Genomic DNA, 11,458 nt, shown 5'->3' with positions numbered 1-11,458 from the left:
AGCTCTCTTTTATGACCATAAATAACTAGATTAATAAAATGCTTGTCTAAGCACTCATATCCTAATTAACAATGCACTCTGTCCTTGATTTTTAACTGCCCCATAGGGGATTACCTTAACTAAAGAAGAGTGCGGTACTCGAAACTTTCTTGTATCGTCGTAAAACAGTGGTGGAGTCTGAACTTTAATGTCCCATGGCCGAGGAGAAGTGCCGTTTTGTGGTCCATCTACCAAGTTACCTGTGATAGGAAGAAGACCTTGTATAAATGCGTGTCAAATTTTGGCTTCCTGTCTGTGGTTCTAGAGTAGACTCGGGGCTTCTCCATCTTCTTCCCACTGGCACACCAATAACTACCACAACTAGCAGGAACTAAATAGTTCTGTTAGTATTTTCTGTGAAGGATTAGGATGGGGATGGAGAGTGAACTGCCCACTTTCTCTATTTTACGCCTTCTTAGGGTCTTCTTCTGGATCTTCTGAGGTCCCAGAGTAGTTGAGCCATTCAAGTCTGGGTTCATGCACATTGCTCAAGCGGAGTGAAAGAAGGTTATCCATCCTGTACCTTTTCTCTGGACAAATAAAGAATGTCACTCTTTCAGTTGTCAATCTAAATTGTTTCAGATGTACTAGAAGTATTTTTCGCACTTTTTTACTATGGAGAGAGGCTGCTTTCTTCCAGTGGAAATAATACCTTCTGTTTCCAAAATAAAAATCACAAGACGTCACAAAATAGAAATAAAATGAAGTTAGGTCAGTTTAAAAATGTGTTCCATCCAGGGAACTATCCTCCAAGTCCCGCAGTTCCTTCATACAATAGGTCATGTCAATCACTTCAGTAAGCTTCTCTTCGGAAATGATTACACTTGTCTTAACAAAGCAGATCTCATTGTATTCTGAAGTTCTCGTCTTACTTTTTTTAAAGTAAGCTCTCTTTTTACTTTTTTGCAGTCACATATACTGTAGTCATGAAAGTTTCTCTAAAGGACCAATTTAAGTTTACTTTCTCGTCTTGTAAACCAAAGGCTTAAGGTACTGTAGCCCAGTGATCCAGCAAACATGTGCAAAAATGCATGAACTCTTTCCATTTTCCAATTACATATTAAAATCAAGTCATTGATTTGCAGTAATTTGAGCCCACCTCTTTCTCCCCCTGCTATAAGAGTCACAAGGTGACTTCCACTGTTTAAAATATGTACTATACTAGAGATGAATCCAAAGCCAAACCCTAGATCCAGCCATCCTTCCCCTAAAATTGGCCAGAGTTCAGATCCCTTATCTCAATCAAACTTTTCATCTCTGGCCAATATGTACTAGTAAGTGACAGTCCAGCATGAGACGGTATAGTATCAGGGAAAGAATGAATGACTAATACCCAAGATATTCCTCCATGATCTTGGTCAAGGCACTTGGGTCCAGACCTTCAAAGGATTTATTCTCATTGATTAAAGTGCCTAAGTACCTTTGAGAACCTGGGGCCTTATTGCGCCTTGGCTCAATGGAAATAATAATACTTCTCAACATTACAGGAGTGCTCTGAGGATGAAAGCATTGCAGATTAGGAATTGCTCATATATGACTTCTATAAAGGGGCATAGGAGAATCTCAGATAGCTAGAATGGCAGGCTTCATGACATTTAGATCTACTGAAATTATAAACCGAGAAGAGGCCATTTGCAAAGAACTGAGCCCCCAATTCTTCTTGGAGATTCTGGATGCCACATAATATAGATAATAGTATAATACAGTATTACTTGTATCTCATATTTACTAGGCCAACTTGGCACAATAGGAGTGTGAGAACTTTACCCCCAAGCTTTCTTGGCTCCTTCTGCTTTAGTCTGAACACTGTGAAAGTTCAGGGGAATTTGTTTAAAGCCCTTGGTACCAATTCCTTCCTTTGACATAATGGCCCACCCTGCGAACTTTTGAGACAAGCTAAAATGAAGAATTTAAAAAAGAATTGTTTCAGGTTCACCGTCCTTTCATACACACGACGCGGGGATGTTGAAAATTGTATGAGGTGCTCTCACAGAGCAGGAATGTCACTGCAAACAGTTCCACTTCATGACTCTGATATAAAAGCATTTCCTGTTTGTAGTATTTCAAATTGGTTATGTGGCTGTTACTTACTAGTCAAAGGTTCAAAAGTCCATTCACTTAACCTTGATTCGTTAAAGGTCTCCAGTCGATACTAGAAAAGAGAAACCATGAAATTAGCTACCGTGAAAAGAAATTCGATTAAGCAACCAAAGCCAGGAAATTTTTCATTTAAAGTCGTAACAATAAATTGAGGAAAATGGGTCACAAGGTTATTCGCTCAGTCTTTTGACACTGCATTTGTTTAAAATAATTGTTTAGGCATAAACAAGCAAACTTTCATTTAAAGTTGTAACAATAAATTGAGGAAAATGGGTCACAAGGTTATTCGCTCAGTCTTTTGACACTGCATCTGTTTAAAATAATTGTTTAGGCATAAACAAGCAAAACATTTGATTTCCCATCATTTATGGGTTCCTCTTGGGGGGCTTTTATTCAGAATATTCCAGTTAGCCATGAGGCTTTTGTGAAAATGTTGGTGAACCTCAAAGGTTGAACAAACTTTAATATAAATCGATATAGATCTAAAAGAACTTAGAAAAGGTATATTCAGAATTTATTAGTGATCTATTAGGATTCTTTCCAGAAAACTAATCAAGACGTAAGTACAATACAGCACGTCTTAGAGGAACAGCTATGCAATACAAGAACTACAAAACAGAAATTTTTCATCTCGAGTATTCCTCTCTCTCTAGCCTCACAGGATTCAGAGGGGGCTACAACTCAACTACGGCCTTCATCTTCTCCTGTCTTGCGCGATCTCCGTCTGCCATGTTGCATCCTTGCCAATCCCTTCCAGATCAGGTTTTGTTATCTTCCCATCATTGCCTCGGCCTGCCTTGAGGGCTGATACCCTTAACCTCAGCTTCCAAATTCTGCCTCGCTTGCCTTCTCTCATCAGTTCCCTGTTCATTTCAGTTTCTGAGCTTTTATTTTGCTCAAGACATGAGGCCTTTTGTAAAGGTTCACACAGCTCTTGATGAATTTGTCTCTTCACATTCTGTTTTCTTGTACTGCACCAACTATTTTCCTTGGCACTTTGTTTTCAACCACTTGCAGCCTTTTTCCATTTGCCTTTGTCAGCATCTAGGATTCACCCCCGTATAAAAGGGAAGGTCGAACAATTGTACTATGCAGCTAGATTTTAAGGTTACTTGAGATTTTCCTTGATGCCATTATTTTATCTAGACTCCACGGGCATATATTAGCACTGTAAATCCTTGCCTTGATTTCTTCAGTTACTTGATGCTCTTCAGTGACTGTTGTTCCTAAATATTTATTTTTTTCGGCTTTTTCCACATTGTCATTCCCTATCCTTATCCTCCTGTGATTGAGAGATTTATTTCTGAATGTGCTTTGAGTATTTAGTGAATAGAAGTGACAGGAAATGTCACAAAAAAAAAAAAATAGACTATTTCCTAAGTCATTTGCAAAGAGAAGAGAAAAAGGGCTAAATGTGTAATATTCATTATTTTCAGTGAATAATATAACTCCATTGAGAACAAAAGCATTTTATCTACTGTGGCATTTTGGATGTTGGAGACTCTTAAAAGAAGATACACAAGTCAGTGGTACTTGATATATTAGCACTCACACCTCGAGTTTTAGTTTCTATTGAACAAGTTCCACTGAACAGGTCTTAAAAAGTGAAATGGGCCATCGTCCATAAGTCACAGGAAGCCCTGTACTCTGAAACACATTCATGTACATTCAGCAAGTACCTATAGCTTTGCTTAGGAAAAGACAGTCATTTTCTATGAAGGTCATGTGGGAGACCAATACCACAGTCTTAAAAAGAAGAGAAAATTTTTCAGATATGTTGCCATCTTTAGACATTGTACATATGCTATACTAGAGAGAAAGATGAACATGTTTGCTTGTAAAACCTGCAATAATTGGTAAGGTGGGTTTCCCCCGCCCCCCTTTCAAAGGAATTAAATCCATTTAATTTAATGAACAGATAATTTTTCACAGACCAGTGTCACTGATACAAGTGACAGAACCAGAAATGTCCCAGGAAGTATCAGATATGGATATACTCACTCGGTATAAAGTCAGCTGCCTCAAATCTTGAATGACCAGTTCTCCTGCAGCTTTATTGCCATAGCAACACTTGGAATTAACAAAGCTAACGAGGGCATTTCTAGCCACGTCTTCTGTCATTGTGGGAATCCTGAGGATTAACATTAAAACAATTATTAAATCTCTCACCGTTTAACCTTTTTAAAGAATTACCCAGCACAGGTTAGCACCGTTAACTCACTGCAAGAAAATAAGCACGAGAGGAATAGACCCACGTGAGAGTACCCAGATCTTTGATGCGAATCACCGCTAGCAGCAGCATCTTTTTAGTTACAAAAAATAAGGCCTTTTTTTATAAAGTACACCATTCCTGTCATTGTGAAAAAAAATATATCCTATTTTGATCACTTTTGGAGACAGGTTTTAAAGCAAAACTTTGTGCATGAATCCCAACCTCAAACATTATTGAGATTGAGAGTCCAAAGAAATCAAGTATTAAAAGACTAAATTGCTCGTGAAGAGAGCACAGCGCGTCACTTTTAACATTCTGCTCACAACGCGGCCTCCTAGAAACGTAACGGTCCACTCTTACCCATGGACCTGAAATGGAATATGAATAAAATCATTGTACAGATAACAACTGACCCTTGAAATGCTGAGTCTGCTCCCTTTGAAGATGGTCTTAAAATTCACGTTGACTTAGTGGTGCAGGCTTGGGCTCTAAATGCCCCCTCTGTAATATATGGCTTTATCCTGTCATTCATCTCTGTGATGTAAAGATGGTCTTGGAAAGATGTATTACAATGTTGTACAGCGGATTCCAATAGAGGGGATATTGTTCAACTTTACTTTTTTTGAAGAACATTTAAGCAATTTGTCCATGAACCATCCCTGCTGACTAAATCCCCCATGGCAAGTAAGTTCTGCAAATGCTCCATTATGGTCCCTGACGATATTCCTTTAAGAATTGTCATCCTCAGATATGGTGACAGTTTCAGTTAGGCTGTCTAAGTTTTCCTCAATGAAAAGAAAAAGCCAGTAATCACAAATCCTACAAATATTTGGATGCCACAGGGCAGGTATCAGAGAGCACAAATGACTGCTTTTTAGGGCATCCAGATAATTTTTGACATGATAAATCACCCCTGCAGGGCTTGCAATCAGTAACAACAATGTCTGGAACATCCATGACACTGTGATTACAGGCTGGGGACTAATAAATTATCCCTGGGTTCAACATATCCAAGGGAAATATAAAACACATCTGCTCTTAGATAATATTCCTCAGTCTCTAGGTGCCTTTTTATTTAGATCAAATGTGTACTTTGCTAAACTCTCATTAGAAGGCAACCATCAAATGCAACGCTCTTTTGTTTGCTTAATACCTTTTCTATCATTTTAAAACTATGTTTAAAAGACATGCAGGCAGTTCATAATGCTCTGGAGACAGCTTTTCCCTTTCATAAAGGCTGCATAACTTAATTTCACTGGACACACTAAGTTTTTTTTTTTGGTTGAGAAAAGCTAGTGAGAATCTCTCCCTGCACGATACTTGATTTGTTAAAATGCTGCTTCATTTTTTATGTTGCAGATCAAAATAAAACAATGGGGGCAAAAAAGGCTTTCTTGAAAAAAAAAAGGGGGGGGGGAATCATAGCTGAAGGGTATATATTTAGTACCCAGGACTGTAGGCTGAACACACAAGTCAGAGGGCTACCCCAAGTCCACTGTCCCATTCAAGTCTCACAAGAAAAAGGTCACGGGACTGCATCATAGATGTGTTGTTCCATTCAGCCTCTGGGTAAGTCCAGGAATCCTGGATAAGAAAACTGGTCTGTAGCTAAGGTACTGAAGGAGACCCAGGAGACAAGGTTTCTTTTCCTAGCTCTGCCCCAGACCTTTCTGACCCGAAGCAAGTCCTTCAGTTTTTCTGTGCTTCGGTTCCATGATCATAAAACAGGGAATATACTTCTTCCCTTCTTCCATCCTTTGCCTGTCCTAGTCCATTTACAAGGGCAGGGACCGTCTCTCACAACGTGGTTGTAAAGCAACTGGCATAAATCTCGGGACCAGTCTTGGTTGGGACTGTATAAAGCTAATTAAAAACATAAAGACAGAACACTACCCTGCGTCTCGGAGTGGCAAAGAGTAGATGCTAGAGGGAAGTATATTTATGCAGGGCCTATCCAGGCTGATCAGACCCCTGCCACTTCCAGCTTCCAGCATGCAGAGGTCTAGAAAGTCCTAATAGGGAGAGTAAGGCCCTACTGTCACGCTGAATGCACACTGCTGAACTTATCCTGCATGAAAGGTCTGTCGGATGTGACACTGCACCACTTTTGCACCGATACACCTGGAAAGGTAAAGTAAGAAAAGCATCACACCTGTGTTCTAGGGGCACGGGTCTGTTTCGCTGTTCGCCAAGGTCTCTCAAGAAGTCCGAAGGTGGTGGAAATCTTCTTTCTTCTAAATGAGACAGTAGAAATTAAACTACTCTGAAATGCCGAAGTAAAATCTTTTATTTTAGAGAGATCGTTCATGAATTGATGGAAGGTGAATGTTCACAGGGCATGACATTTGAATAAGCTGGTGGAAATCTAGCTGTTTATTCAAAGTCCACAAACTAGGGCTGGTGAACTATATTGTTAGGTAGTGAAAATCAAAGTTCCTGTGAATTCTGCAAATCTCTACCAGCTGATACAAGCAGAGGCTGTTACTCAGTATCTCCTGAATGGACTCTCTCATGAGATTACTAGTATTTCTGCCCTCAGTCACAACAGGGTTTCAAATACAGCGGCATTTTTCCCCAGAACTACAACAATTCTGTTATACCATGGCCAATAAATATCACTGCAGAAGTATCAAAAATTAAAATAAATTAAGTGACTAATTTATCGTCTGTATTTAAATACTGCAATTTCTTGCAGCAAATATGCCCTTGTTTTTGAAAAGACGAATGAAGGAAAAAACTGTCTTTCCCTGTATTAAGTAACAGAGTCATGGCAGCTAGAAAGCCAAGCTTGCTCATTGTTCTGCTCCCTGGGAATCACATGCAGACTTCACTTTTGCCCAGTATGAGTAGGGGGGAGGAGGTAATGTGTTTTACTATATTTCCTGGAATATAACACACACTCCAATTTCCAGCAACTATTTTTGAAAATTGTGTGTGCTGTATGTGAGAAAACAACATGGTAGTTTCCTTTTAAGCTTTTAGTTGTTGACAAATTATGAAGTATTTCAGGATGGTGCCTGAGAGTGCCTATACACATGTTTGGGGGGAGGGGAGGGCTTCATTAGAGTGGCTCTGAGAGCCACTCTAATTAAAGTGCCCAGAGCATCTCCTGTATCAGCATCCCTGCACTTCAAAGTGGTGGCGGGGGCATTTTATCTACAGCTCATTGAACCAACTTTAGATAAAGTGCCCCTGCCACCATTTTGAAGTGTGGGGATGCCAATACATGATATGCAGAGCCTGGCTGGACCCAGCAGACTCTACTAATTGCATTGGAGCAGCCTCTGTGCTGTAATTATAGTGTGCCAGAGCAAGCTCCATGCCTGTGTATAGGCATCCTGAGTGACCACTGAATTGCTCCAGGAATTTCTCCAGTTTCACCTGTTGAGACCCCGTCCATTTTAGTTGAGTCCCAGTAACACAAAACTAGAATAATACAGAGATGAATGAGGTCTGGTGTGAAAACTAGGCCTGGTATGAAACTAGGCCGACTGCAGTACTCAGAGTTGAGACTCAGGGGCGTCAGCCTGCGTGACACCTGCTAAATTAGGCTGTTGTTGTTAGTCCCTTGTTTCCATAGAAACAAATTAAAATGCAAATTGTGCTAGGAGAGAAACTGTAAGTGTTGCATAGATACCCCCATCTTGAAGAGTCCGTTCATGTCCATCCAGTTGTTCCAAATCAATAGATAGTGATAATGGGCTTTCAGGCTCAGTTTCCAAGTCCAGAATGGCTGCCAGAAACAAGCAACAAGTAGTGACAATTCAATGAAAGAATCAGTAGTACAAGGGCAAACATCCTTAGCAATCCCAAGTACTGACATCCCATTTTGGTGGGAATTTAAATGGAGTTGTCCCTTTTTCCTCTTGATGGCTTCACCTTGCTTGGTCTCACATGCTCTCAGACTCCATACTGTAATGAAGTAATACTAAAGTTCATTTTTGCCTATAAAGAGGGGTTCAATCCAGCAAGGAAAAGAGCACACTCAAATCTCATTGGCAGGGTACAGATATTGCACTTTTACCATTATAAGTGATTGGAAACCAGTCTATACCCATAACAGAACAGAAGTTTGGCACACAGGCTGGTTTAGAAACGGAGGAACCCAATATAAGATGTGCTCCCTTCCCTTCCCCGCCTTCCCCCTCCCCAAGGCAAATGTGTGTTCTGTTCACTACCGATCTAAACTACACTTACAGATAACCATGCAACTCAGATCAATTCTGCCTTGGGCTTTTGAATGTCTGTACCTAGCCATAGTCTCCCCTCCAACACTTCACACCAGCAGGATAATGGGCTTAGATAATAAATTCAGTTTTGGCAAATTATACCTGATGTTGTCTAGTTGTAGGAGATGGGGGTTAGGTTTCAGGAATCCTGAGGTCTATTCCTGTCTGTTCCACTGACTCTTTGATCTTGGGGAAACTGTATGTTGTTTGCATTACCATGACACTGAACAGGCCTTGAACCAGGATTGCATTGTGTAGGCACTACAGTTGTCTGGATCATCTAAGTCTGCCTCTTAATATCCCCATTTGGAGAGGGACATAATAATGCCTGCTTTCCTTTTTTATTATTATTATTATTATTATTATTATTATTATTATTATTACTACTACTACTACTAGTTACAAAACACGTTGAAATCCTTGAATGATATATATAGAAGCAAAGCTTTTTTCTATTCAAGGCATTTCCTACATCAGTTGCAAATAAGACTTAAAAAAAACCACCAATATGCTAGTACTGTAATAGTTGATATAATTGAAACAGTTGTACAAATTAGTGAATTGTGTTATCAAGTCTTTGGCAATATTTTCTTTAGGAAGTGAGGGCTGATTTAACATTTTAGGCAGAATAAAGTTTTTATTTATACTCTGATTCTGAAGATACACAGGCAACTAGTCTTCATAAGCTTCTCATGTGTCAAGAGGTTTGTAAAGTATTACAGTGGTACATGACTGATGTCCAGAAATTGGACTTCACTTTTTGGGTGAGAAAATTTTGCTGAAAATTACAGTCATTGAAGGGAGTGAAACATGTAATTACCATAAAAAAATGCCAATCCAAATCTACTAGCTTCAAACTGGAGGCTTTTGTTTTTATTAATGGTAGCTCCAGTAATTAGCTGTTGCCATCTCTAAAAATTTGTTTTAATCCTAATCTTGGGACGCTGGTTGTTTTGTCCGTTTACGTTCTTCTCTAAAAATACTGAGCCCTGATTGAGTTATAACAATTGGTGTTGTGATTTTAATGCAGAAACAATCCTTCATATTCAGAAGCTTCCATGCAGCCACCTTTATCATCATGTTAGTTTGATCTGCCCTGTTAGGAAAATGCAGTTTGTAAAAAGGAAGAGAAAATAAAGAGAGGGAGAGACCCATGTGGAAGAGCCAGGAAATGCTGATGTACAATCTGAACTCTAAAAAGTATGGTGCAGAGCAGTCATCCATCAATTTGATTTACTAGACTTCTCTTCTGAGAGCATTCTCAGTTCTTCAGGGAGGCTAAATTAATCTCTCCATTATTTAACCTATGAAAATGAGAAACTACATGCTTCAGTTGCAATGCCACATTTCCCGCACATTAGAAGGCAAGGTTGTCCTTGTACTGATGGAGCAAAGATATCGGCTTAATGGTGAGTGATAAGCACTATAGGATGCTTTCCGTCAAAAGCAATCAATACAATGCTTTCAGTATAATTATTTTGGTCCTGTCCAGAGCAAACAAAGGGACCTTACTGGCAAAGCATTTCAATTGATCATGGAGTAGACTAGTATTTAAGATCACAGGTTATACTAATCTATGATGGATTTCTAAAATTTGGCAAATTCAAGATCAAAAGTGATTCTGACCCTCTCCTATTTTATCTTCACTTCCAATGTCCAGCCTCAGGAAACAGATAAATGCTTTAAGTGTTTATCCACCTCTGTGGAATAGAAGTTAAATTATGTGCTGAAAACTAGAGAAGTGGAGAACCGGTAGCTATCTGACTCCAGGTCCAGAGGCCGGATATCTAATTACAAAAGTGTTACTAATGGTATAGTAAAACTCAAGCATTTACTTTAATTTGGAGACTGTGCACCAGGTGCTATACAAATTCGTGATTAAAAATGATGTCTCTTCCAGAGCTTTTGCCAGAAACAAGATAAAGGATGAGAATGGAAATGAAGGTCTAAAAAAGAGAAGTCATATGCCAGAAGCCACATAGTAGGTCAATGGCAGAGTCAGAAATATGGCCTCTGATCATCTGACCTGGCATTCATTTTTTCAAGTAAGTTAATTTTCTTAACATCTGCACTTACACATCTGTCTACTATGGAGTGGTCTGTAAACACCTGCCCATTTCACCAGTGCATAAGACATAGTAATGAGACTTACATCATGATACCTTGAAGAAATCAGTCTAGGTATAAATCAAAATAAATGTATCAAGTTATTACAATAAAACGTAGGTATGCATTTTAGAGTTGTAGGACTTTGTCTCCTTTAGGAAATTAAATATGCTTTACAAAGATTAATCTGTTCTCTTAGAATACAGTCTGCTAGTATGTACATGCAGCAGGTAACTAGTATAATCATCTACGACATGTAGCTAAGGCACCACTGAAAAAGAATAGAAAGCGCACCACTTGTCAAGAACTGAGGCAATATCAGAAGCAACATGTGGAATATAACAGCTTTGACTCCTTTCTGCGCATCCAGATGAGCGCTCACGTACCTCTTGCCCTGCCTCAAACCCCTTTGAGGCTGGGCAATAGTCATGTGCGGGAACGAAAAAATGTTCCCTGAGCTGCAAACTTGCAGTGCGGGGAGAAAATTAGACCCCTGGATATCCAGGGGTCTAAAAAAATGTAAGTTTAAAAAAGCGTCCCGAACTGTGCCCTGAGGCAACCAGAGGCTGGGTCCTCCACGGAGATACTCTGGCTGCCAGAGAATCTCTATGGTTGGCCTTTGCCCTTGTGCTGAAACACACGGCCGGCCAGCCGCATGTTTCAGCATCAGGGCTCTCGTGGTGGTGAGTAAGGGGTCAGGGGGACTGGAGGAGGTGGGGAGGGGACCATGAGGGGGACCTCCAATGGCCCTACCCACTCCCCCAGCGCCCCC

The 11,458-nt window shown here is 39.9% G+C and overlaps 1 protein-coding gene across 3 annotated transcripts in view; it reads right to left on the bottom strand.

The window, feature by feature from the left end:
• SSUH2 (ssu-2 homolog (C. elegans)) overlaps positions 1 to 11,458 on the bottom strand; it is a 39,965-nt gene that overhangs the window by 20,396 nt on the left and 8,111 nt on the right. For 2 of the 3 annotated variants that reach the window (XM_019536589.1, XM_019536590.1), the window contains exons 2-6: positions 7,989 to 8,084; positions 6,504 to 6,585; positions 4,141 to 4,270; positions 2,131 to 2,191; positions 115 to 239 (exon numbers count right to left, since the gene is read on the bottom strand). In XM_019536589.1, coding sequence (XP_019392134.1) covers positions 115 to 239; positions 2,131 to 2,191; positions 4,141 to 4,270; positions 6,504 to 6,585; positions 7,989 to 8,084 — 494 coding nt within the window. Of the gene's footprint in view, positions 1 to 114; positions 240 to 2,130; positions 2,192 to 4,140; positions 4,271 to 6,503; positions 6,615 to 7,988; positions 8,085 to 11,458 lie in introns of all 3 variants that reach the window. The other variant, XM_019536591.1, reaches the window with a different exon arrangement.

The sequence above is a fragment of the Crocodylus porosus genome, unplaced genomic scaffold (genome assembly GCF_001723895.1).
Source record: "Crocodylus porosus isolate Cpor-Errol unplaced genomic scaffold, CroPor_comp1, whole genome shotgun sequence".
In the NCBI taxonomy this organism is placed as follows: domain Eukaryota; kingdom Metazoa; phylum Chordata; order Crocodylia; family Crocodylidae; genus Crocodylus; species Crocodylus porosus.
This window is presented reverse-complemented; position numbering and strand designations above follow the sequence as displayed.